This window comes from Fusarium falciforme, chromosome 1, assembly GCF_026873545.1.
Source record: "Fusarium falciforme chromosome 1, complete sequence".
NCBI lineage: Eukaryota > Fungi > Ascomycota > Sordariomycetes > Hypocreales > Nectriaceae > Fusarium > Fusarium falciforme.
Genome location: NC_070544.1, coordinates 3248617 through 3274189, shown reverse-complemented (window position 1 = coordinate 3274189; position 25573 = coordinate 3248617). Strand labels below are relative to the sequence as shown.

Here is a 25573-nt window from a genome sequence, read left to right as displayed (position 1 = left end):
AATGGCCCAGGTGCCTCGACTATCACGGGCGACTTGGGAATGTCTCCACAAACTCCGCCCCGCTCACTCTCGCACCCGCTCTTGCACAGGTGTCCGCCGTCCGGCGTCACGTTAGGACGATTCGCCATTGATTGACCAGTCCAGTCCGTCCAGTCCGTCCAGTCCGTGTCTCCTCAAGGCGCATCACATCGGCGAACCTCCGCGTGCGCAGGTGCGAAATGCGCAGGACGATTTCAAGGCCTGCGATGAATGATGGGGAAGAGACAGAGACAGAGTGCAACTTTTTTGGCCCCCAATATGCACATCATTGCGTATTCTGCTGTCGTGGCCTCGGGCCCTTCTGTTTTGGTCAGGCTCATTGACAAGTCATGAGCTTTTCTTTACATACAGATGTCGCTTACGAGGGTTCCATGCTCATCAACGCGAGACGGCGTCTGGAAAAGGGCAAGGGGGTGTGATGAAAAAATGGTGTTGTTCCCTGGGTGCGTCTCCCGAACCGAACGAAGGAACTCAACTGTGGCCATGACGTCGGATGCTTGTGGTGTTTCTCCTGCTGCGAGCAAATGGCACAACCGTGGCCATGAGCCTATCGAAACGCCTTGCGGAGTCGATGCAGGGATCGACGCCCGTTGCGAGGGGTCTCCTGTTGGTGTCTGCCCCGTTGGCGCAACTTGCATCTCCCAGATGGCCCGTGTCTGTCAGAGCCAGAGAGCTCGCTCTTCCGTGACATCTTCGTGAGTCGCTTCCTGACTGCTTAGGTTTCCACTAGACAGTCGAGCATTGGCCAGGATGAGCCCGCGGTCCTTTGATTTGCCCGTCTTTTGTTGGCCGAGTTGGAAGTTGATGTACCTTGACCCTCCACCTCAGCCCTCTTTTACGGCTGTGCCTGCGATGGCTGCTGCGATGGACCTGGCGTTGCGCAGCCTCCATGCAACTCTGGTGCATTGATGGGGACCGACTCTTGCACATCAACTCCATAGTCTCGTGCTTGGATCTGTTTTGAATCGTTTTACCTTGTCGCAAGTCCAGGATTTGGATGGAAAGGGCATTGCACTGCCGAGTCGACATGCATATCGTTCGTTTGCTGAGGAACAAACACCGAGGGACTTCCTTGGAGGGGGATCCATTGGATCTGGAGTGCAAGGGCCAAAGTCCTACGATGCCACCACGATGAGTCTAGTTGAGACGCGATCCGGGGCACGACCAGCATGTCACTGATGAGTCTGAGTCTGCCGGCACCAGAATAACCTCGTTCCTCCCTCCTTGTCCCCCAAGACCAAGAGTTCTCCTCGCCTCTTCTGGCTGCGAGCAAGTCTCTCTGTCTTCTCTGCGTGGGCTCATCTGCATGCACTCACGCCCCCCTCCAGCGGCCAATGGACCACAACCACCTCCGCTTGATCCACACGTAGGGCTGCTTCTCTGGACCAGGGGCCGGGGCGAAACAAAATGTCCTGTCACCGTTGACTCAATCAGCCGTTCGGCGATTTCCTTTTTGGTTCACGCTCGCAATTTTCGGCCCCCAATTTCCTCCAAAGATCCATTCCCACCCTCTTCCATCCCTGTTGCGGGCAACCTGTCCTCAGGTATGCGTCCTGAGGCCCCATCTCGTCTCTCATCGTCCTAGGGTTCGTTGCTGCGACACTTGCATCCCGACTCTTTGATGGTAAAGGTGGTGGTCGTCGCCCGGGCCCTGAAACCTGCGTCACTCAGTCACGCGTCTGCGAATGTTTTGTTCTTGGCATGTCACTGGTCCAAACAAAACTGTACGAGTCTTATGAAGCCATCGCAGTCTCAACTGGCGCCAAGACGACCGTAAACATGCCGAGTTGCGCAAAGTCGTCACCCAAGTACGCAAACATGCAGCCATTCAATCAAAGGGCACATGTATCCACGCAAGCTCAACCTCAGCCCTACCATTAGCAGCGCTCCGTCAAACACAGTGTCGTCGACTCGTAAAAAGGTCCCGGCCATGAGCCAATGGCCGTCGACTTTATCGGGCAGCCTGCCCGTGACCCTCTCGCGTAAGGGACAAATTTGGGTGCCTCGGCTGGCGAACCCCATTCCCAAGGCACCCGTATTTCGGACTCGCAGGGGCTACGTATGCTCTTTTCTTTTGGTTCTTTTGGGCTTGATTTAGCAGTGGTTCAGAGATCTCTCCTTTCTTGATGTTCCCTTCCATCCTTTCCTGTGGGCCCTAGAACAGGGAACAACCCCCGCTGTCTCACGGAGTGGCTGCAATCTTTCGAGATCTTCGCTGGTGGTTCAAGGGAGCTAGGTCGTAAATAGCCTCGTAAGAATCTAAACCAGGACAACCCGTGGTCAAGGCACCCGTGAATTGGTGGCCCTGATTCGACGATACAGTGTCGAGTCCAGTTCCACGCTCCATGGGTTCCAGCGATGGGGTCATCTGGTCCAGGGGCATCGCAGAAGTTCCCGATTAACTGGTTGCCTACATATCTCAAGTCTCGATCTAGCATCATCTCCATTTTTAACCACGGTTCCTGGACTAACTGCAAGGGATCACGATGGCCTTGAAAGGCCTCAAGGCAGCATTTTATTTTCGTTCGGGTACTATCTTTGTCCCCGCTCAAGTTAGATCATCTCTGAATCTTGTCGGCGACGTGATCCCATGACAAGACCCTTGGCACTGACATGCATGGTTTACCCGTGCTACTATTCTCGGCTCACGGTCTATCTTTATGGGTTTTCTTATTTTATCTTGACTCAAGTCGACGGCGAGTTGATGATCTAAGAGAAAGTTCAGTAAAGTCTGTGGTCTTGGTATGAGCTTAAGAATTGGTTTGTTTGTTTAGTTGGACTGCGTAGGTACTCCGACAGCTCTCAAAGAACCAGCCCCATACATACAAGTTACCCATCAGACATGAGATCAAGATGAGACTTAAGCCTCATCGTAATTTATAAATTAATATTTCACTTTCACAGTCACAAATGCGAATTATCTGTCTAAACGAGCTGATCAATTACTACACCTTCAAACCATTCAACTCCAAGATAGTGTTTGCAGATCCCGCAATTCATTACCTACCTAAAGATCCCATATTGACCACCCACACAAACTTTGTCTTCTCAACACCCGTACCCACACTCCGAGTCAGTCTCAGCGCGCCGGAGTTGGATCGTTGTAGTAGGTAGACCTGCCACGAGTGGACAGTGGAGGGCGTTCACCTCGTGATGTCGACCCCCTACGCTGTCGGGATCGGCTGCCGTCCCGATGTTGAGAGTGAGATCGCCGATCCCGTGATCTGGACTCCCTACGTAACGGGGGACGACTGCCATTCCGATTCTGAGTACGAGGACGCTGGTCCTGTGGTATTGACTCCCTACGGCTGCCATCTCGGGGTTGAGAGCGAGAGCGTTGTGAGCGAGAGTGATGTGGGCGATGAGATGTAGAACTAGGTCCCTGGGAGGAGTGGCGGCGGCGGCTTGTAGGCTCACCCCTGTTGGAGGACTGACTCAGATTTCCGTGGTAGGCTGTCTCTTGGGCAAGATACGCAGCTGGGGACATCACTTTTGTTCCCAAGTTTTGACTCTGACCGCGGTTGAATCGCGACTCCCGGACAGCGGGAGAGGGTAGAGGTGTTTGTTGCTGACTAGCCGCCACAGGAGGATCTTGAGGATACTGCATCCCTTGCTGAGACTGAAACCCAGGCGTATCATGCGGCGAATAATTTCCCTGCGTATAGTCGGATAATGACGTGTCGAATCGCGAAGAGATGGGCGGCACATCCGCCAAGGGATATTGATATTCCCTCGGCCGCTTCCTCTGTGCCTCGATCTCCTCTTCCCTGCACTTGAAACACTTACTATCCATGTCTTTTATGAAAGTGATAGTTTCGCAGGCTGGAGGTATTCCGCCGGTGCATGTGACGAGTGCGTAGCAACAGTCGATGTAATGTAACTTTTCCCAGAACCAACCCCAGCACGGGGACCGTCGCTCGTAGAAGGTATGTCCACAAGTATATTTGAATCCGTCATAAGTGCACATGGTTTCTGTGTGATTTGTGGTACTGGGGATAGTTCTGCTACTATTGATACTGAGTATCGAGTGTGGATTATCTGAACTTTGGAACGGCATTCCATGAACTCTTATATCTCATCGTCACTTGGCCATCTCATCTTGGATTACATCGTTATTTGCGATCTGCTTAGCTTTCACCGTGAAAGAAAAAGACACAGCTCTCAGGCAACAAGGTCATTGTTTGGTTGTCCATGCATTGTGCACTTCCTGAGAAATGCAGAGTTCTGAAGAACAAAGACCTTGAACATGACCATCTTCCAAAACGCCAACACAACCCCAAGACGTCCCCATATTATTTCCTGTTCTCAGTTTATTCTGGAAATGTACAGACTGTGTTCCTTATTTGCGTCAAGAATCAAGAACAGCCTACCACAGGTATAATAATCAGTCTTGTCATTAGCCAGTCTTCTTGCTACTCCCTCATCTGACTATCGACTTTGCAACACATCTCTCTGGACACTATTCGGAGAGACGAAACAACCACCGCAAGTAACTTTCTGCAATCTCGTCAACATCATGGCTTTGGAGTGGTTCAGCCAGATTTTCCCCTGCCTCTCCGTCCGACGGGTTCACGACTCGACCGACGTCCCTGATGTCGCGCCTGAGACCAGGTCCGTTTCAGGGAGATCTCTTTCCTCAGAGAGACGGTATGTCACTGAAATAAGCCCCCCCATAGAGAATCGGTTCAGCGCACAGAGAAACCCTTTCGAAAGGAGACCATCATGGGAAAGTCTACCACTTGAGGGGCCCCCGCCTAAGGGACATGAGGAGACCCTCTCCTGGATCGATAACGGTAACGACTCTGGCGTCATCGCCGCCCGGGACGCGGCCGACCGTGAGATCAGAAAGTCCCTTTCGAGTGAAGGTAGCGAAATCTCGTACGGCGCAACAGAGGCGATCAGAATCCAGAGGGACTTTGGCAGGGACGAAAACGGCTTGGATCTCTTCGCTGTTGGATCCCCTGGTAGCGCGGGCCCCTTCACGCCTCAATTTCCCTCTGCTCCTCCTACCAAGGAGACCCTTAGCCGACGTAGAAGCCCGTTTTCTCGGGATCCGTCTTCGCTCGACATTACACGTTTCGATCGCTCGCCCCCTTCCTCTACCGTGTCGTCCCCTTGTGGGAGTCGGCCCACTGATTGGAGCCAACTCGATCTCCCATATGCTGGTATTGTCTGGCCACTCGGGGTGGGCTATGAAAGCTTCAACGAACGCATCAATGCTCTGAGCCTCGCGGTGCCTAAGAAGAACCAAGCGGCTGAAGAGGACATTTGCTGGAAGCGAGGCAGCGTCAACAGCAGACGCCCTGTGCTCCTCATCGACACTCAGTTAGAGGCTATGGTTCGACCCAGAGCCGCTTTGGTTGAATCTCCCTCTGAGAAAGGGAGCCAGACACACAAGTCGCCTGAGCTGCCTCCCATTGTCCCTCCTTATCATCACGGGAGCCGTGAGGACGATTCGCCCAAGTTAAGTACCGTCCTTACCCTTGCTTCTGAAATGAGAAGAGACTTGGACGATGACAATGGTAGCAGTCTCGATGGTCATGCTGGGTCGCCCACCACGCCCGTTAAAGTCTCCGGCTTTGGGAGCATGACCGGCGATGACGATAACAGGCATGATATGCATCCCGATTCTCTGGTTATTGACAAGTTGACCGATGATAGCAACATCAACGCCGATGCATCTGTTGACTCGCCTACTAGTATCAACACCGATTCCACTACCATTGAAGAGTTGATCGACGACATCACCGGCTTCCTTGATGGCATTGCAGCGTCATGTGCCATTATCAACGGTGCCCCTGAGGCTGGCAGATTGGCCGACGACAGCAACAGTCATATTGGGGTACGTTCAGAGCCATCTCCACCATCCCCGGTGGTAAGTGTGGTAACTGAAATGAAACAGGTTGAAAATGATTATTGGGACGCTGACTCTGATGGTGTGTCCTTTGAAGTTGAGAGTGAGTGCGGTTCTTCTGAGAGTGATGGCATGAATCAAAGGACCTGGACGGAACCTGGGTTGAGAAGACATATTTAAGATGAATGAATGAATGAATGAATAAATGTTGCAAAATTACAGTATCCTCGTACTGTTTTCCGAGTTTGTGTTTCTTAGAATAGGTTGTTGATCTCATGGATTGACGCTATCAACGTCCTCAGCCGCCCATTTCGTGGGCTGGTATCTCATATCATAGGTAGACAAGAGAATCGTGTTTTTTCTTTTTGGGTATCTCACTGGGCAAGCCTTGCTTCCCTGGCCGTGCCATTGAACTCATCATACATGTGCCCAGCCACGGGCTACAAGAACCTGCATCTCGTTAATCAAACAAAACTCACCCGGCTCCCTTCTTCCCAGGCCTTCCTTCTCCCATCTCGCTATACGCCTCCTCACCACCCACCTCTCAAAGGCCACCACCGTCCAGCGCTTTAGCCGGTTGATCCAGAGGCCGGAGAAGATGTCCCACACTGACACCCAGGCTCCTTGCTCGGGGTGCACGGCCTGGTAGGCGGCCATGTTGTAGCCCACTCGCACCCGGGGATTAAGGTAGACGCCGCGGGTCTTTGAGAGTGGGTTGTCGGCGTGGATGAGGCAGCACTCGGACCCTTCGAGGTGGTGCTCGGCAAGTGAGTCTGCGACTCCACGGAAACGGAGTTTGGAGGATGAGACAAAGGGCTCGGCAGGCATAACGACTAAGTCGGTGAGTATATGGACCACCATGAGGAATACTGGAGACTAACCAATCCCGTTCCAGCAGCTCGTCACTGGTACGGCGTCTAGATGATTAACCAGAGCGTTCCTCGATGCGCTGCTCTTAAAGTAGGGCCATGACTGTGTGGTGTGGGACTGGCCAGCAGTATCTCTAAGAGCAAATGTGTCGTAGTAACTCGGTGGTTTGGCAAAGTCGAGTGAGCAAGCAGCAGCGTAGTCGCCCCCATTGGTATCGAGAAGCTTAAGGACGTCGTCGGTCTATCCAGTCGCAAAGAGTGAGAAGCCATTGCGGAAGACCATCAACTGGAGCAAACATACCGTAAAGACCACGTCGTTGAGGAAGAGAACCTTGTCAAAGCGCGTGCCCTTCTTGTGCAGTTCAAGCAGGTCGCGGAGCGTCTTGTTCCTCAGCCTGGCAAGGTATGGTATCCTCCTCAGCTCCCTCTTCCCTCTCGCAGTATCAATCCACCCCTCATCTTTATTCTCGGTCTCGAGCTCGTTCTCGTGCGTCACATCTGACACCTCCACGCGATGCGGCACGCCCAGTCGCTCCAGCTCGTTGTCTAGCTTGAGCAGCTCGGCCTTGCTATTGTCCCAGCTTCCGCTCTCGTAGACACTCACAAAGACATTCTCAGGGCGCAGCGTCTTTGCGAGCTCTATGACGGCATTATTCCAATGCTTCTTCAGAATGTCCTCGTTGTTGAAGTGCATGCTCGCAATGTAAATACGCTCTGCGGGCTGCGAGAGCTTGGGGGTGGGCGTGCGGTCGGCATCGAGGATGTTTCGGTGGATACGGAGGACGTCAAGGATGTTGACGACGATGAGAAGGACGAGGAGGATCTTGGTGGTTCGAGAGCGGAGGAGGCGACGCAGGAAGAGACGGTTTCCATGCGAGATCATGATTCCTTGAAGGGGACGAAAGCTCGATTGCGAGGACAGCAAGGCGGCATCATAGGGAGAGTTCCAGCCACGTTCTACGCTAGTGGAACTTCCTGGACGGTTAGCCCGAGTAAGCATTGAATCGAATACTCATGTGAAACGTAGGTGAAGGGCGGGAGTAATCATGTTGCCAGCGTTCCAGCTCGAGCTTTGACATGGGGAGATCAGCAAAGTCGGCCGCCGTCCCTCTGCTCCTTGCATTCCACCTATCTTGCAAACACGTGTGGGGGAAGGAGGCTTAGACGACACATGTCGGCTACTTAGCGCGCGTCTTTATCAAACCACGCCGTAAATTGACATAAATGGAAAGTCTGGGGATTCATTGGGTCCAATACGAACCTTAAGGATTCTTCTTAACGAGATATGGTAATGGGGCCAGAGCTTGCCAAGCTCTCCACAAAGCCTTAAGGGGCACCTTGACAGGCCTTGAAAAGAAGGATGGAGCTTACTGCTAGTTAATCAATTCACTGATCCAAAGTGTGTTTTGCCGGGTGAGCAAACATAGGCCTATGTATTGAATTTTACTGGACAGCAAATCACAAACTACAAGATAGATCCATGACATTCGCGTCCGAGAGCTAGTTTTCATGGTAATATCATGGCTTGATGCTCTCACTGCACATGGAAACCGCCGCTTAGCTGAGACAGGCTGCTGCAGGAGTGACAGCCACTTGGCAGCAAAGCACAGCTGTTTGACTGACATGTCGTCTTGGCTAATCAGAACACAGCCTTCAAGTATGACGCGGCTGTTAGCAGGGAGTTGAAAGCAAACATAACGCAACGTATGTTTCTGCCCAATTATCTTTCTGCTACACTCAAGTACCGCACCCCATTCAATCCTAGGAGACACTCCGGAAGCGTCGGTTATCGGCAAATCATTTGCGGGGGCTCCCATCTCTGAGTTAGGGATCCTCACCTGTGAACCCCTGGATTTCACCAACAGTGAGCTGCACACAGCCTCAGTATTGACTGACAGCGAGATTGTGACAGAGTCGGTAACGTTTTACCTTCCTGATGCTGTGCCAGTTGCAGAGAGGTTGTCCTAGGTGGTGGATCTCGATGCTTGGCTGATGTCAATTCACCGGTCCTACCGCCAGCTACAGGATCTATGTGGGTTAATATGTGCCTGATTAGCTTAAGTCCTTATTTCTGTTTTAGCCAATCCGAACCCCTGAGTGAGTCGCGAGCTTTACGAGCTTCATACACTTGCAAACACAACACAATCAGTTGAGATACTCAAGTAAATTAGCAACTAGCTTCCCTATACTCCCTCTTCCACCTTTTCGTCATATCAAGAGAGATTGCTTCGTCAGGTATGTTACATTCCTCCCCAGAACCCCTGATCTGTCCCAAGACCTTGCCATGTGTCAAGGTGGGATTGCATAAACCCCTCGAGGAGCCGTCATATATTCCTACACTAACGTCGACTTTTCAACATGTTTTAAATCTTGAACAAGTCGATTAATCTGCTTGCGCAACCATTTATTTGGCAAAGTGCAGATCGTAACCGAGCCACTTCCTTCGGAGGATCTGCTCAACCGACAGGCCAGGGTAGCCGTAGGTCAGGGGAAGGAAGAAGTACCAGCCGGCAACGATGATAGCCAGCACAGCACCGCAAGCGATCCAGGCGCTGAGCATGCTCTGGCCAGCGAATCGCTCTCGGGCGGTGACGTGGTGCTTGGGGCTAGGGGCAACCTTCTTGTCCTTAATGGCCAGCTCCTCAGCGGGCTCCGAGTTGAAGATGAACTCCAGTAGAGCACCGGCGACGAGACAAGAGGCCAGGTGAGCTGGAAGATAATGATGCAAGAAAAGCTGGCGTCCCATGAGGTAGAATGGGAAGTAGTGAGTGGCCCACGCGAGGAAGAAGAATCCAGTCGAGTTGTACAGGCGGGAACGAGTGCCTAAAGAGCCATTAGTATACGAACAACATCAGAACTCTGATTTACTTACGGTGGTCCAGGGCATCAATGCCACGGCGCAGAGACACCTGATCAGCAAGAATGATACCGGCATAGACAGCAAGAAGACTGCTCGCGAGCCACCAGCCGAAGGGGTTACCCAGGAAGTAGATCTGCTGGCGGGTCTCGCCCTGAGTCCAGAAGCTGACACCGCGGAGCAGGAAGGGCCACTGGTAAGGGTGGCTGGAGTAGGGGTGGCTGCTGGTGAGCTTGCTGTTGTGGTAGAACATGGCGCGCTGGAGCTCGAACCACTTCTGGAGGAAGGGCAGTTGCTTGACCTTGCGCTCAGGCTTCTGACGGCGGGGGTGGTCGGCGGGCAGCGAGGGAATGTCCTCAACGATCCAGACGTTGGAGCTAGGCGCAATCTGCTTGTTGCCGTTGATCTCCTGCTGCTTGTATCCCCACTCAGGCAGAGGCTTGGTGTGAGTCCACATGGCGACCTTGCTTGGGTTGTGGATGAACTTGAAGTGACCCGAGACGGACTTGAAGTTCTGGTTCTTCTTGCCATGCTCAATTCGGACCTCGAAGAGAGTATCGTTCTGGCGCTTGCCGTAGGCATCCTCAATTGAGACAGCCGTGAACTCCTGGTTGGTGGGGTAGTAGGGCGAGGCGACATCGTGAGAGAGCAGGATCTTGTCGGTACCAATGTGCCTCAAGCGGACCAGGTCGTGGTTCTTGACGGTGCGACCCAGCTTCTTGTCGTCGTTCATGGGCAGAATCTCCCAGTAGTTGTTGGTGTCGTTGTAGGGGTAACCAGTGACCTGCTGGCCCTGGCTAGAGACACGGCCATCGTCGTAACGGAGAGGGTATCGGTCCTCGTGGCTGTGGAGATAGGTCTTGGTCTCCTTGTGGCGAATGCTGATGCTGTCGTAGTACTGGATGTCAATGGCGTTGGCCAGCATGACGTTGTCGCTGAGGGTCTCCTGGAACTCGGGGGTCATGAAGTCGTCGCCGGGGCCGGAACGGGTGAGGACGGCAAAGTGGACCTGGAACCAGAAAAGGTAGAACAGGAAGGGCATGATGATCAGACCAAAGGCTCGAGCAGCAAAGTGCTTGGTGAACTCCTGGAGGCTGATAGCGCCATTGGGTCGGTTGATGTTGAGCAGGTCCCAGAGGTCAATGATGACAGCGGAACCAATGGTGACAAAGGCGAAGAGACCAACGTACTTGACCGAGATATCGCAGGACAGGGCGAATCCGGTCAGGATGAGCCACTTCCACCACTTCCTGGAGAAGGGCTCGTGTCGGAGCTTGTACCACTTGATGTAGAAGAGCAGACTGCAGGCCATGGCGAGGACGAGGGTAGCGTCCAGGAGGATGAGACGGGTCTGGCCAATGTGGGCATTGTCAAGGAGGATAAGACCGGCGGCGAGAATGCAGGCGGGAAGGCTGTATCCAGACTCCCACATGATGAGGTAGGTGACGGAGACGGTCAGGGCACCGAGGATGGCGGGCAGAGCTCGGAAGGCCACGTAAGGGACCTTGTTGGCAATGTAGGAGTCGCCAATGTTCTCGAAGTGGAAGTGGCCATCATAGCCGACCAACCAGCCCATAAAGGCGAAGAGAAGCTTTCCGAAGGGAGGGTGGACATCGAAGAAGTAGGTTCGCTCGAGGTAGTAGGAAGCAAACTGCGAGTCGATTGGTTAGCCATTGCGAATCAGTCGGCAGATAATGATGCCAAGTTACCTTTCCAAAGTGCACCTCGTCAAAGACGACCTCGTTGGGGTGGCTGATACCCCAGAATCGAGTGACAAAGGCCAGAATGGTGATGATGGCGAGGCCAATCTTGTACTCGCCCTCGCCCTTGCCAGCTCTCTGGGCGCCGGCCTTTGCAAGCTTATCAAGCTCAGTTTCGGGGTTGAAAGTATCGTCAGAAACCTTCTTGGACGCAGTGCCCCTCTGTCGCAGGCTGCCCTGCGGCGTGGAGCTGCGAGCCATGATGGGAGTCGACCGTGGAAGCGCAGGCTATGATAGAGCACAGCTGTCAGTCAGGGTTGCTTCCTGGGAAATATAAAGAGAAGGTTCCGACGCGAAAACTCGGAGGCTTGTCGCAATGGGCTTACGCAGCGTCGCGACAGGGTCTCACAAGCCGCAACAAGGAACGATAAGTCTCAGAACTTACCTCAGGGGTGATGGAGGAGGCTCAGAGGCCAGGTATAACCAGCAAACAGCAGTGGGTAAAGGAAGATAAAACAAAGGAGCGGATAGAAGGACAGATTGAAGAGGCAAACGCACAGAAAAGAATTGCGCGCCTCAAGAAGAAGAAAAGAATGGTAGAAAAAGGGGCAGATGGAGACCTCCCTTTGCAGAAGCAATGGATTGGAGTTGAAGAGTTCCTGGCGATGAGCTGAGCTGAGCTGCCGTCGAGGACAACCTGGCCACCTAGCTTCCCTTTTTTTCCTTGTGACTTAGCCAGCTGTGATGGGGATGCAGGGGGTGATGGCTTGCCCCGCTTATGTTATACTATCAACCGTCTGATAGCCCCTAGTACTAACAGACGCTCTATCGCCCACTGGGACGCCCTAACACCCCGGATAGAGGCGCTATTGACTGGAGCCGACAAAGGGGACCAATTGGATGACAGTGCGCCGGCGGTTCATCGTTTTACTGGTTACCAGCGGGCTTCGGGTTGATCGGGCAGGGCTGAATGCCATCGGCTACTATAGATTGAGGGTTGTAACACCAGTAACATAGGGAAAGAGGGCTGTTAATCTGATGAGACTTTGTTAGGCTAGTATAAGACGCTGACTTCCCCTTGGACAGGGCATTGCATATTAACATTGGATGGCTCCATCGATGTATGCGTAACCATGAGCTGATGTTGACCTGAAGACGACGCTTATCGATAAGAGCCGTCCGTGTAAGACGATTCTCATGGCGGTGACGCAGAACCCATGGTGCAGCTTGCAGAGTAGAGTAATCGATTTAATTGTCTTGATCGCCTTGTATTTAGTATCTATATCCAGTTTCTTATAATTTTGGGAATTGTCCCTTTGTATGAGGTTCGGGGTGGGCATTAATGCTCTATCAGTAACTACGAGCCGAGCAACCTGTTCATGGACATATTGAATTCCTACACATACCCTGAAACGCCTGCATCTCATAATCACCTATATCCATTCCCACGATTCGATCAACATTCCCCTCAAAACATAGAACCATCACTTCCGTCAAGGATATTGTACGTAATCCCCCGAACCGCGGGACCCCTCCGGCCCTGGCCGCCGTGTCCGGAGGGCGCGTTGCGGGGCAAACCCAGCACTCTCACCCCAGACACGTCGACAGTTAGCCGATCAACGGAGCCCAGGAGCGCCCAGTTAACTGATCCCATGTACCTACACGTGTAATGCGCTTGTAATGAGAGAGCGCGCGCTCCATGGTTAGCCCAGGCGCAGCCGCCGTTTTCCACCGGCTTCCACCCTCCGACGAATTGGAGGCGGCGTGATCGGCTGCCCCTCCGAGCTGCCGGAGCTTTGTCGAATATAAGGCCCCTCGTCCCTCCGCTTGGAAGCTTGCTCCGATCTTTTGACGCAACCAAAAAAGGAACTTGACCTCTTTCATCACATCTCAATCATCTTCTCTCTCTTCAGGTAGGTAGTTTCTTACCGTACCCAATGCTGCCATCTCTCGCCGCGCGCCGAGCTCCCCGCTTTGTCGCCTCTTCTCTCAGAGCAGCCGCCCCGCGTCTTGTTCTCCCTCCCGCTGTATCAGAGGCAGCCAGGTTCACACGTTCGATTAGACACCAGTCCACCATGTCCGACCAGCAGATCATCTTCACCAAGAACGCCCCTGCGGGTAAGTATTCATTTTTCACCTGAATGTCGTAGAATGTCCGCTGACGGATCCTCAATTAGCTGTTGGCCCTTACGTATGGCTCCCAGAGCTACCCCTCATTCATGCCACCAGTGTATTGACCTTCAACAGTCCCAGGCCATCAAGACCCCCAACATGATCTACTGCTCTGGTCAGATCCCCCTTACTCCTGAGGGTGAGCTCGTTGAGGGTTCCATTACCGCCCAGACCGAGCAGGCCTGCAAGAACGCCAAGGCCGTTCTCGAGGAGGCTGGCTCCGAGCTCGCCAAGGTCGTCAAGACCACCATCTTCATCTCTGACATGGCTCACTTTGCTGTATGAGTCACCGTCATATATATCGGCATCTTCATGGCTAATTGATGTTATAGGAGCTCAACGCCGAGTACGAGAAGTGGTTCTCCCACAAGCCTGCTCGCAGCTGCGTTGCCGTCAAGACTCTCCCTAAGAACGTCGATGTTGAGATTGAGGTCATTGCTCTTCCTTAAACACTCACTTTGACGAAAAGTTAGGATACCAAAAAAGTCAATCAAAAAGAAGATCAAATCTGTCATGTTTCCTCCCAGCTACTGATCATGTGCTCGCCACCAACATCCTGACTCAAAACGCCCCGACAAACAAACCAATAGACTCCAACTCAATCAAGAGAGCCCAGAAACCAAAACACAAGTTGGTGCTCACGGAAAAACACGAACCAGATTCTCCAGATCCTCACGGTTATCCAGATACTCCAGTCTTTCACAAAATGCCATTCCAGCCTGGAGGACGTTCCTCGCCTCCGCCTCGTGGACGTCCCCTCGCTCCAAGACAATATCAAAGACCCTCGCGATATCCTCCGCAGCTGCGTTCACCACACTCATACTCTCTAGCGCTCTAGATACCGATTCTGAAGATAGCATCTGCAACGCATTCCCCCTGGCCCAGAGGATAGAGCAGATTCCGGTCGTGTTAGTCGTCAAAGAAGCCGTCACGTGTGTGCTCCTGTAGAGACTTCGTGCCGTCTCGTCGAATATAGAAATACGGTCTGGGAAACGACGAGACTCATTATGCTGAAGCTCCGAGAGCCGCTGTTCAATGTTGCGCCGGAAGCCCTGGATGAAATCTTGACTAACTCCAAGACAGATGTCGTGTACTTGTCGGGCGACGAAGCATCGGAATCCTGGGTCGTTGAGGGCGTGAGCGACGTGTTCAGGCACGCCGTTGTCACTGAACAGGGACATCACGGCGCTAGTATCGTCTCGTTCAGATGATTGCCCATAAGGGGTGACATCTCGAGAATGAGGTCCCGCCCCTATATGAGCTTCTCGTGGGATGCCGTCCGCGAATGGTCCATGGCCATGGTGTAGGGTCGGGGAGAACCGGTCGTAATATTCGGGCGAGTCAGGCCAATCTTCTGAAGGTTGAATAGAAGATGGATAGCTGCTTAGATCCGTGCTCTCGTCTCTGGGCTCGGACATGGTCGGGTTTCGCTCGTAGATGAATCGGCTAGGGGATTTAGGAGAAGACATGGTGGGTGAGGGTTGAGTGATGGAAAGAACTTGGAGGAGCCAGATTTCTTCCTAGTGATGTATGTATATATATGTATGTGCACTATACAAGGCAGATAAAACGCCAAAAAGACCTTTGGCACATGCGACAGAGGCCTGACACAAGGCACTCATTCGAGAGGATGACCAGTTTTTGTCGGTGAATCTTGATGGTTCTACATGTCTTTGTCATTGACAATCTACCCCTGAACAATCTACGCAGCCCAGACCACAACCCTACCATCAACGCCGCTTGCTACAGCCTTTGTTAGCTTTTTCTGATATATGACAATGAATGACTTTGTGACTTACTGCTAAACTTGGTCACACGCTCTCCATCAGTCTCGAAAGGTCGAACGGTGCCAATGGTGTTTTGGTGGACCGTTTTGAGCTGAGTGTCGTCCTTGGCCTTGCCCTTCAGATCCATCTGTCGGAACATGTTGAGGGCAGACTCCTCACGGTGCTCGCCCAGGCTGGGTCGGCCCTTTGTCTCGATGGTACCAGCCAGTTGCCAACCACCCTCACCTCCCTGGAAGCGGAAGGCCTCACAGTCATAACCGGCAGCAATGATCTCATCCTCACTGGTCCAGATCAAACTCTTGAAAGGCAGCTGTTGGGTGGTGACAGTGACAACAGCACGGGGAGGTTGCTCAGGTCCGGAGGGATACACGACAGTGATGCTGCTGTCATGAGCAGCAAAGGCAAGGCTGTCACCGCTGGGGGAGAAAGAAACCGAGTGAACCCAGCCAGCAGAGTTGTTCAGGTACTCTCCACAGACAGTGTTGAAAGGGAGTCGCTCGCCCCAGACTCCGGGAGGAGGACGGGCGTCCATGCCCTTGATGAAGGCAGAAAAGACTCTGGCGTGGGCATCGGTGGAGCCGGCGGCAAGGAGGACCGAGTTCGGGTGCCAGGCAACGCTCGTAATGGTGCTGCGGATGGGCTTCTTCAGGTGCTTGGAAACCCACCAGTCGTTCTCCTCCTCAAAGTAGCAGACGGCGATGACGCGGTCGCCGGAGCCGACGGCGAACTTGGTCTCGGACGGCGACCAGCGCACAAACGTGGCAGCCCTGCTGATTCGGAGCAGAACAAGAGTCGGCTTGTAACCGGTGGGAGAGGGCTCCCAGACCAGGGCGTTACGGTCTAAGTGACATGTCGTGTTAGCGTCATGAACAGCGTTGTCGGTATAGGGGTAGCTGCGCATTCATACCCTGAGAGCAGGTCACAATGCGCCCGCTGTTGGGAGCAATGTCGACACTCGTGACCGTCTTGTCGTGGCCCTTGAGCTCATCCTTCAGCTTGTAGGCATTGCCGACCCTGCCGTAGAGCTCAACAGCGGTGTCGCGAGCGACGGCGAGGACGGAACGATCGGCCGAGAACGAGTGGTCTGCGATGGGGTTGTGGAAGAGGTGATGAACTTCGGGAGCGGCCATGGTGAAGGTATTGGCGATAGGAGTAGCTCTCTACTATCGCTTCCGAGTCGATTGAGAGAGTGAGAGAGACAAGAAGGGGTTGGTTAGGCGCTGACGATAGATGCTGGCTGTGTAGGTTGCGCTGGCTAGATGGCTGGTGGGGGTGGGGGGTTACGTAGGAGCTCCAGCAAGCTTGGGCCACAGCAGCCGACGGCAGCGCCTCATGGACGAGGCTGGCAATTCGTCGTGCGGCAAAAAAACTCCATCCCGCTACTACACCACCGCCAATATCACCACGCTCGATCCTGGCGCGCCCGCGCATCCTTATACGATTTTGGTTTAGGGACTGTTAAGGAGGACTTATAATATCGATCACAAGCACAGAAATATCGAACCAAGACTTCGGTCCTTCCGCCATCTGTCATAATGGCCACCACAGCTTCTCGCGCTCTCCAGCCCAACTCCTCCTTGCCGGCCAAGGTGCAGCCTATCCCTCCGAACCAGACGTCAGTTCCCCTCTGTATATCTCTAATTACTGCGTATTGACTGTTGCAGTCTCTATGTCACAAACCTCCCGTCCTCGAAAATCCAGAAAGCCGATCTGCGAACAGCCTTGTATATGTTGTTTTCCACATATGGTCCTGTACTAGATGTTGTCGCCCTCAAGACGATGGCGATGCGTGGCCAAGCCCATATCGTATTCCGAGATATACAAGCAGCCACACAGGCCATGAGATCTCTTGAAGGACAGACGTTCCTGGGCCGCGAGTTGGTTGGTGTCCTTTGTCGGTGTCGCTTACACAGTAGCTCTAACGCGCTGCTCTCTAGAAAATCCAATACGCCAAGTCGAAATCGAACTTTGTGGCCAAGCTCGACGGCACCTTCAAGATCCCTTCCACAAATGCGGGCGCTGCCAATGTCGAGCAGACCGAACTTCAACAGAGCATCTTCAACGCTCCTCTTCCTGGATCAGCGCCCGCTGGCCTCCCTGCTAAGCCCGCCGCGAATGTCGACCATGTGATGAAGGACGTTGGAAGCCCCGGGAGCCGTGGCCAGAAGCGAACGCGCGACGACGAGGACAGTGACTCGGACGTGGCTATGGAGGAGGACAGCGATGATGATTAATGATGCGTATGAATGGTCGGCTATATCGATGAGAGAGAAAACCGCGTCAAACGACGGGACCGAGAAAATCGCCTCATTGGATCGCCATTTCTTTGGGCACCCACAAGCCCACGCAGCCTCCCACCAGCCCGATCCATATCATCAGGTAGTTTGTCCTGTCGCACTCGAATTTGGAGATGGCATCCCCGAGCAAGCAGGGGTGGACAAAGAAGGACGGGACACCCGTGACAGGGTGATGCTGCGAGCAAGGTGTTAGTTAGGCCAACCGATCTTGACGATACCCAGGATTTTTGAATTGACTTGTGTAAACAGCTCTCTCTCGTCTCCGTACTCACATCGGCCGAGATGCCTCCAACTGCTCCGAGCGCGCGGAGGCCCGCCTTGTACTCATCGGGGACAAGGCGGCGGAAGACGGTGTCAATATTGAATGCGGGCTCATCTGGGGGCAGATTGCGCAATGTGAACCACAGACAAGGCACGCGATACGTAGGATGAAGATGAATCTCGTATTCCACCAGGCCAACATCTGGGCGAGATTGGGGCTTCACAATAGCGGCCTGGAATATCGTAAGACAACGGTCTAAGTAAAAGACAAACTCCACCGAGGATTTATTACCTCGTCAGCCTCTTCTGCGTCCATCATGTCTCTGTCTCCACCTAGTACATCATGGCTCTTTTCATCGGAGAAGGAGAAGTTTTCCAAGTCTAGCGAGAGATCCCCATGATCGAGACCTGTCTGTAGCGGGCGTCTGATCTGGATATATGTCGTATAACCCCCTTCAAAGGAGAAGTCGGTGCAAAGAGCAGTGCACACCTTTAGCTTCCAGCGTGCCCGCTCCGGACCCAACTTAGCATGGCAATACCGGCTCTCCAGGTGATGGCACGCTTCTGTAAACTCGTCTGGGTTCAGCGAAGGAAAGTTTGCGATGCTCATGGTCGTATCCTTCTCCCGAGAAAATCAGCACCTTGTTTAATCGACAGGCCTCAAGTTGGTTCATGTCCAACGAAGTTGTGGACTGGCGCTTGACGACCCAATAAAATCGCGGGTCCTTCACACGCAATAGACGGCAAAAGGGTTACAGGGGCCGCAAGCTCAGGGCAGACGCGGTCCAAAGCTCCCCGGTGCATTGATGAGTTTCGGCGGGGGCGGTGGTCGTCATGGATGGAGGACAGGCTACGTTACGGACGGCGCCTGTGGTCTCGTGCTTCGCCAAGTCCCCAAGGTCGCTTTTATTCGAAGTGACATTCTGTCCTCGTGTTTCCGGGGCCGGACTTACCTAGTATAGTCTCTACTGTACCTACAGACTCAACTCCTTTTTGCATCCATATTCCATCTTTGACTTTGGCTGTTTGCAGTCTTGTACATCAAACTCTGTTTATTTATTTGCCTTTTATCCATTCCGGCTAAGTATTTATTAATTGCATCAACAACAACACCACGAACCCTCCGTCCCGAAATGACCAGCTCAAGTCAATGATCCGCGACCCTTTCAACATCCGAAGCAACAGCGCCTTCAACCGTCCGCATCCTCGAAACGTCCCGAACCAACAAGAATCGGCATCGCTGGCCGTCGCCCATGATTTAGCGATGGCCTTTTCCATCCCCAAGAACGTACCCTCCTTCGAAAACCGGCATCGAGATCTCGAGGACAGATTCTGGGGCTCCGGCGCAAGCTCCAAGAAGGGGTTGCCCATGTACAAGGACAAGCCATATGGCTATTCGCCGTACGAGCAAAGACGACCGCTATGGAAGCGCAAGAGGGTGATAGGTTTCCTTACCTTTATCGTCTTGACGTTACTATACTGGACCGGTTCTTCGTCCAAGAAACAACAATCCCAGAAGAGCACCGTACCGACCGACTGGAGCTACTCGGGCTTGTCTCAAGATGACAAAAAGGCCAATTGGGACCATAGGAGAGACCGTGTCGTGGAGGCGTTCGAGCTGAGCTGGGACGCCTACCGACGATATGCATGGGGTGCGTCCAGATTTTCAGGTCTTGAGACAGAGTATGCATGCTAACATGGGACCCGGACAGGTTATGACGAGTACCACCCTGTCACCAAGAGGGGCAACAACATGGCGCCCAAGGGATTGGGTTGGATCATAATTGATGCCCTCGATACAATGATTCTGATGAACCTGACATCGCGGGTGCAAGATGCTCGCGGGTGGATTTCAGATTCATTAACATGGGACCAGGACCAGGATGTCAACACCTTTGAGACAACCATCCGCATGATGGGTGGCTTGCTCAGTGCACACTACCTGTCCAACGAATTCCCACATCTCGCCCCCTTGACTGAGGACGATGAAGGCGCGGCCGGGGAGGACCTCTACCTCGAAAAGGCAAAGGATTTGGCCGATCGCCTGATGAGTGCCTTCGACTCCCCCTCTGGTGTTCCTTATGCGAGCGTCAACTTGCACAAGTATGAGGGTATCCCATCCCATGCCGATGCGGGAGCATCGTCTACTGCCGAGGCCACAACTGTTCAGCTCGAGTTTAAGTATCTTGCTAAGCTCACAGGAGAAAAGGACTTTTGGGACCGGGCCGAGAAGGTGATGCAGGTGGTTGATGACAACGGTGCTCAAGATGGCCTTGTCCCCATCTACATCTACGCTACCACGGGCGAGTTCAAGGGCAAAAACATCCGACTCGGCAGCCGTGGCGACTCATACTACGAGTATCTCATCAAGCAGTATCTCCAGACGAATAAGCAAGAGCCCATTTACGAGGATATGTGGGACGAAGCACTGAGGGGTGTCCGCAAGCATCTGGTGACATACACCAAGAACTCACAGTTTACGATCATCGGAGAGCGACCCACTGGACTGGACAGAGCCCTCAGCCCCAAGATGGATCACCTCGTTTGCTTCATGCCTGGAACAATGGCACTGGGAGCCACTGGAGGTCTGACTGAGGCTGAGGCCCGAAAGCTGCCTACGTGGTCCAAGAAGAACGAGGAGGATATCAAGCTGGCGCGCGAGATCATGGAGACTTGCTGGGGAATGTACAAGTTCACCGAGACAGGGCTGTCGGCCGAGATCACCTATTTCGAAATTGACAACCCACCGCAACCCTTTGGCAACCCCCGTCAGAGCCCGGCGGTGTTTGACCCAGCCCCTGACGCTGAATGGCGCAGCGACTTTATCGTCAAAAATGGAGACGCGCACAACCTCCAGCGCCCAGAGACGGTCGAGAGTCTGTTCTACATGTGGAGAATCACAAACGACATCAAGTACCGAGAATGGGGATGGGAGATGTTCAAGTCTTTCATGAACCACACGGCCGTGAGGAACGGGGGAGGCTTTACGAGCCTGCGAGACGCCAACGTTGTGCCGCCCAAGGTTCGAGATAACATGGAGAGCTTCTGGCTGGTGAGTGACGAGCCACAACTATCCAGAGATGAAGCCACTGACTGACACCGTAACAGGCCGAGACACTGAAATACTTTTACCTCTTGTTCTCACCCCCCGACCTCCTGCCTCTGGACAAGGTTGTGATCAACACTGAGGGCCACCCGTTCCCCAGATTTGATCTACCAACGCTGTTTTCAACAGGCTGGAAGCGAAAGCCAAGAGACGCATCTGGTCAGATTATTAAGCCCGTAAGCGCAGACACGGGTTCCGAAGAAAAGGTAATCACGGAGGAGAAGAAGAGCACCTGATCCTTTGGCCGCAACTTGACGTGATAGGAGCCAAGGGAATTGGGGCTGTGTTGGCATAGTATTCATTGGGAAGCGAGTCTTGGCTGCACATAAGATGATTGGACATGGCATGTACTCATTCAGCAGAGCAAAGGCGAGATTTGGACAGTACGTAGGGTCACTTGTAGAATACTGAAAGCATTATCTACCAATGTTAGTACCTGAACCATGCGGCAGCCACATGTGCGTGGCTAACGAACCGTTGCTTCATCAGTCTGCTCAAGATGGAGTGGACCAGGTTGCCACGATCTGTTCAGCGGCTCGTGCACGTTGAAGGACAAGGACCTTGATACAACTGGGCTCCGCTTCCCCGTCTTTGGAGCAGATTGCATGTGATCAATTCTCAGATTAGAGAGCTCGGTTCTGAACGAAACGCATCGTCGAGCAGGGCCAAGAGAAGAGGCAGCCCTGAAAGGCCAAGTGTAGCATGATCCCTGGCAAGGGGGCGCTGGGGATGGATGCTGGCTGGTCACAGCTCTACGGCACGCAACACTTCTCTCTTGTCGACGCGGGATAAGGAGGTCGCCAAGCCTCGAATGGGTCGGAACCGAGAGAGGGAGGGGGGAGGACGCCGGTACCCGAGGATCTCGAGTGTTTTCTCGGATAGACGCAATTGGCGAGGATTCGTGGGAGGGTGTGGCACGCGATGGGCTGGGCTGAATCGAGGCGACAGAGCGGTAAGGATCCTGGAGAGGACGCCAAAAGTTAATGAATGCACCTGCTGTAGATGGTCTGGCCTGGGCGGGCGGTCGGGCAGGGGTCTTTCTGGTGGTGTTGATGGCCGCCGGGTGATGGACGGGGGTTGTATTGATCGACGGGAGCTTGGTGGGTTGACCGTTGGGAGTTGACACGAGTATGCCCACGCTCACGAGACATTCGAGAGGGTATTCGCATTCATCCTTTGTCCTGTCCTTCAATTAGCTGCGTACCTAGGTAGGTACCGTACCGTACCGAGTCTCATCCACTCTCCTGACTCTTATCTCTCCCGTCGTACAACAACACCTGGGCCCAGGCTGGACTAACGAAACTGGGCTCAAAAAGACATGGGCCTGGACCACACAAGCCTAGGAGCCCGGTCCAAGTGGTCTTCAGCGGGCCCCCCGCGCAGAGATAGCGCTCTCCCCACCGAAGTGAGATTGGCCAACAGGTGACGGTGCAAGGAATCTCGAGGATGGATCCGTGGACGAATACAGCATGATGGCTGTTTGACAGCTGGGCCTTGGGATGATGCTTTTTAGCCTGCAGCCCATCGACCAAGTAGTTAATGGAGGGGACCCCATCCATTTCTGGCCCAGGGAGGAGGGACTTGAAGGAAGCCGCCCCCAGGCATGTCCTGCCTTCCATCCATCCATTCCCATGCTTGTCTTAAGTTGCTTGTCCTTCCCAGGTTCGGTTCAGGTCGTCAACGCCAAGCAACCAGGCATCTTGTCACCGACGCTTGATAAGCCCACCACCATCTTCTTACCTCCAGCCCCTTCCTTCTTGTTGGCCTATCTAGTCTCTCTCTCACTCTGTTACACAGACGGGAATTCTTCCTGTTGATAATCTCATCCGCTCGCTTCTTCCTCCGGGATCTTCGAAGTCTACACCTCTCCATCGAGTTCGGCTCCGAAATCTGTCGATCCATCGCCGACTTGTACATCCACCACCGAGCTTCCAACCTGGTGGCGATATGCCGACCGAGACATCACCAGGTTCCCTCTCGATCTTACGCTTCCGACGACGACGACGATACGACCTGATCTAATTTCATCGCCTATCTATTACCACCTTTAATCGTAACCCTGACGAACTCGACCAACGACAGAGATCCTCCTCGCCCATTGGATCGCCTTCTCACTACCTACCTGTCGCCCTCACCACCAACCTTTGGCAACGACACAACAGGTCCCCTGCCCGCAGCCGGCTCTCGCCGTCCCGGCGCCCAGCAATCCCGGGACCGACAAAGCGTGGGCTCGGCACGGCGGGCGAGGATGACGCCGCAACCCGACGTTGAGCGCAGCAGCCTCAAGATGAAGGAGGAGTCGCTCGCGCCGGGGAGCTCATTCAGCATGCGCGAACCCGACTACGATGACGATGCGCCGCCGCGGTACTGGGACCGCTTCGTCGATGGCTTCAAGCGCGACCGCAGTTCCTCCTTCTTTACGGCCGACCCGTTGAGTCAGCTCGAGGGTGGCGCTGGCGGGAGGGTTCACGATGGCGTCCACTACTACGATATACAGTCTGCCATGCTGGAGACAGCCAACTCGGGCCTTGCGCGCAAACTCAAGGGCAGGCATTTGCAGATGATTGCTATTGGAGGGTCCATTGGTATGTTTTGGCGACTCGAGCGTTGGAGGGTTATCTCCGGAGCAAACGCTAACATGATGTAACCTAGGTACTGGCCTCTTTGTCGCTTCTGGAAAAGCTCTAGCAGCTGGCGGTCCTGCATCGCTGTTGCTAGCATTTTCAATAGTTGGCACCATGCTATTCTGTACATGCCAGGCTTTGGGAGAACTCGCCGTCATCTTCCCAATTGCTGGTTCTTTTTCAGCCTGGGCAACTCGATTCCTTGATCCTTCATGGGGATTCGCCATGGGCTGGAAGTGAGTTCCTCTTGTTTCTGTAGCTATCTTGATTGTAACGCTAACCATCATATCATGATAGCTATGCCATGCAGTGGCTGATCGTGCTGCCGCTAGAAATCATCGCCGCCTCCCTCACCCTCTCATACTGGGATGAAAGCTTAACTCGCGCCATTTTCGTCTCAGTATTTCTTATCGTCATCATTTTCATCAACATGTTTGGCGTCAAGGGCTACGGTGAGGCTGAGTTTATCTTTTCCATCATCAAAGTCATCGCTGTCATTGGCTTCATGTAAGTTCTCCCCACCCACCTCGCTTGACGCCAATCTATCATGAGACCCCTTGACTGACTCGCGACGCCTTGACTAGCCTGCTCGGAATCATTCTCAACTGCGGCGGCACACCAGATAGCGGTTACATCGGCGGCAGGTACTGGCAGAACCCTGGCGCCTTTAATAATGGTTTCAAAGGCATGTGTAGTGTCTTTGTTACGGCGGCTTTTGCCTTTGCTGGGACTGAGCTTATTGGTCTCGCTGCCGCCGAGACTGCTAACCCGCGCAAGTCTTTGCCAACCGCCCTCAAGCAGGTGTTTTGGAGAATCACGCTCTTCTATATCGTCGCCTTGACATTGGTCGGGCTCCTGGTTCGATACGATGACCCTCGCCTGGTCGGTGGTGAAAGCGATGCAGACGCAAAGGCCTCCCCTTTTGTTATCGCCATTGAGGAAGCGGGTATCCAGGTCCTGCCCTCGATCATGAACGCCGTCATCATGATTGCCGTACTATCAGTTGGAAACTCGGCCGTCTTTGGTTCCTCACGTACACTCGCCGCCCTCGCGAACCTCAACCAAGCGCCCAAGATTCTCGGTTACGTCGACCGCAAGGGCCGACCACTCGTCGCTATAGCCATCGCCGCAGCTTTTGGCCTCATCGCCTTTCTCGCCGATCTCCCTGAGCAGGGTGCTGTCCTCGACTGGCTCATGTCCATCTCAGGACTCTCCACCATCATCACCTGGGGCTCTATCTGCGTCTGTCACATCCGCTTCCGCCGCGCCTGGGCAGCCCGTGGGCGCTCTGTCTCGGAGCTCCCCTTTCAGTCTCAGGTTGGTGTTGCCGGCTCCTACTTGGGCATCATTCTCAACGTCCTCGTGATTGTCGCCCAGTTCTGGGTCGGCGCCTTTCCTATCGGCTGGAAGGAGGATTCGAGCGCTGAGATCGCCAGCAACTTCTTTCACAAGTGGGTGGGCGCACCCTGCGTTCTCATCTTCTTCATCGGCCACAAGCTGTACTATCGCACCACCTTTGTCACCATCCAGGACATGGACGTCGACACGGGTCGTCGCGACTTCAACGTTCCCATCTTGGTCGCTCAAGAACGCGAGGAACGTGCGAGCTGGCCGGCATGGAAGAAGTACTACAAGTTTTTGTGCTAGACAGCGTTGCTGCTCCGCTTTGGAGAGCCGCAGGTTGGACCAGGATTGCTTGGGATTTTGTATCATTACAATGGGACTTGGATTAGCCTGGAGTCGGACGGAATAGGTCGCCTTTGCAGCCAGAGCTGCTTCATTTTGGAAATATATCAGGGCTTGGATCCTATGGCGTTGATGGATGGATGAATGGAAATGGGACATATCAGGCCTTTGAGCCACGGATACTTTTGATACCACTACGAGTTTAAATAGCAAACAGCACCGCAGCCTACTCGCTCTTGATAAGGGCATGGTTGATGGGCCAGGGTATTTGTACTTTACGCACAGTTGATGAGCACGAATAACGAGTTTCGCATTCTATCA

At 53.6% G+C, this 25573-nt stretch overlaps 10 protein-coding genes across 10 annotated transcripts; 5 read left to right on the top strand and 5 right to left on the bottom strand.

Moving 5' to 3' along the window:
• Positions 1-4555: 4555 nt before the first annotated feature.
• On the top strand, positions 4556-6073 carry NCS54_00090300 (Hypothetical protein; the record flags this gene model as incomplete). Its single annotated transcript, XM_053146539.1, has 2 exons — positions 4556-5881; positions 5942-6073. The coding sequence occupies 2 exons, from the start codon at positions 4556-4558 to the stop codon at positions 6071-6073; spliced, it is 1458 nt and encodes a 485-aa protein (XP_053002514.1).
• Positions 6074-6310: 237 nt separating this feature from the next.
• NCS54_00090200 (Hypothetical protein) lies at positions 6311-7762 on the bottom strand (the record flags this gene model as incomplete). Its single annotated transcript, XM_053146538.1, has 3 exons — positions 6311-6726; positions 6775-7003; positions 7064-7762. The coding sequence occupies 3 exons, from the start codon at positions 7760-7762 to the stop codon at positions 6311-6313; spliced, it is 1344 nt and encodes a 447-aa protein (XP_053002513.1).
• Positions 7763-9166: 1404 nt separating this feature from the next.
• NCS54_00090100 (Dolichyl-phosphate-mannose--protein mannosyltransferase) lies at positions 9167-11580 on the bottom strand (the record flags this gene model as incomplete). Its single annotated transcript, XM_053146537.1, has 3 exons — positions 9167-9585; positions 9635-11270; positions 11329-11580. 3 exons carry the CDS (start codon positions 11578-11580, stop codon positions 9167-9169), a joined length of 2307 nt encoding a protein of 768 aa, XP_053002512.1.
• A 1814-nt stretch (positions 11581-13394) lies between these two features.
• On the top strand, positions 13395-13940 carry NCS54_00090000 (Hypothetical protein; the record flags this gene model as incomplete). The annotated part of the gene is made up of 4 exons (XM_053146536.1): positions 13395-13437; positions 13497-13510; positions 13567-13770; positions 13824-13940. The coding sequence occupies 4 exons, from the start codon at positions 13395-13397 to the stop codon at positions 13938-13940; spliced, it is 378 nt and encodes a 125-aa protein (XP_053002511.1).
• Positions 13941-14129: 189 nt separating this feature from the next.
• NCS54_00089900 (Hypothetical protein) lies at positions 14130-14960 on the bottom strand (the record flags this gene model as incomplete). The annotated part of the gene is made up of 1 exon (XM_053146535.1): positions 14130-14960. The coding sequence occupies one exon, from the start codon at positions 14958-14960 to the stop codon at positions 14130-14132; it is 831 nt and encodes a 276-aa protein (XP_053002510.1).
• Positions 14961-15193: 233 nt separating this feature from the next.
• Positions 15194-16408, bottom strand: NCS54_00089800 (Actin-related protein 2/3 complex subunit; the record flags this gene model as incomplete). The annotated part of the gene is made up of 3 exons (XM_053146534.1): positions 15194-15234; positions 15291-16118; positions 16186-16408. The coding sequence occupies 3 exons, from the start codon at positions 16406-16408 to the stop codon at positions 15194-15196; spliced, it is 1092 nt and encodes a 363-aa protein (XP_053002509.1).
• A 405-nt stretch (positions 16409-16813) lies between these two features.
• On the top strand, positions 16814-17512 carry NCS54_00089700 (RRM domain-containing protein; the record flags this gene model as incomplete). Its single annotated transcript, XM_053146533.1, has 3 exons — positions 16814-16893; positions 16943-17159; positions 17216-17512. 3 exons carry the CDS (start codon positions 16814-16816, stop codon positions 17510-17512), a joined length of 594 nt encoding a protein of 197 aa, XP_053002508.1.
• Positions 17513-17585: 73 nt separating this feature from the next.
• Positions 17586-18446, bottom strand: NCS54_00089600 (Hypothetical protein; the record flags this gene model as incomplete). Its single annotated transcript, XM_053146532.1, has 3 exons — positions 17586-17750; positions 17848-18069; positions 18129-18446. The coding sequence occupies 3 exons, from the start codon at positions 18444-18446 to the stop codon at positions 17586-17588; spliced, it is 705 nt and encodes a 234-aa protein (XP_053002507.1).
• A 516-nt stretch (positions 18447-18962) lies between these two features.
• On the top strand, positions 18963-21178 carry NCS54_00089500 (Alpha-1,2-Mannosidase; the record flags this gene model as incomplete). The annotated part of the gene is made up of 3 exons (XM_053146531.1): positions 18963-19488; positions 19549-20888; positions 20945-21178. Exons 1-3 carry the CDS (start codon positions 18987-18989, stop codon positions 21176-21178), a joined length of 2076 nt encoding a protein of 691 aa, XP_053002506.1. The 5' UTR covers positions 18963-18986.
• A 2012-nt stretch (positions 21179-23190) lies between these two features.
• NCS54_00089400 (AA-permease domain-containing protein) lies at positions 23191-25213 on the top strand (the record flags this gene model as incomplete). The annotated part of the gene is made up of 4 exons (XM_053146530.1): positions 23191-23527; positions 23595-23802; positions 23864-24073; positions 24151-25213. 4 exons carry the CDS (start codon positions 23191-23193, stop codon positions 25211-25213), a joined length of 1818 nt encoding a protein of 605 aa, XP_053002505.1.
• Positions 25214-25573: the final 360 nt, after the last annotated feature.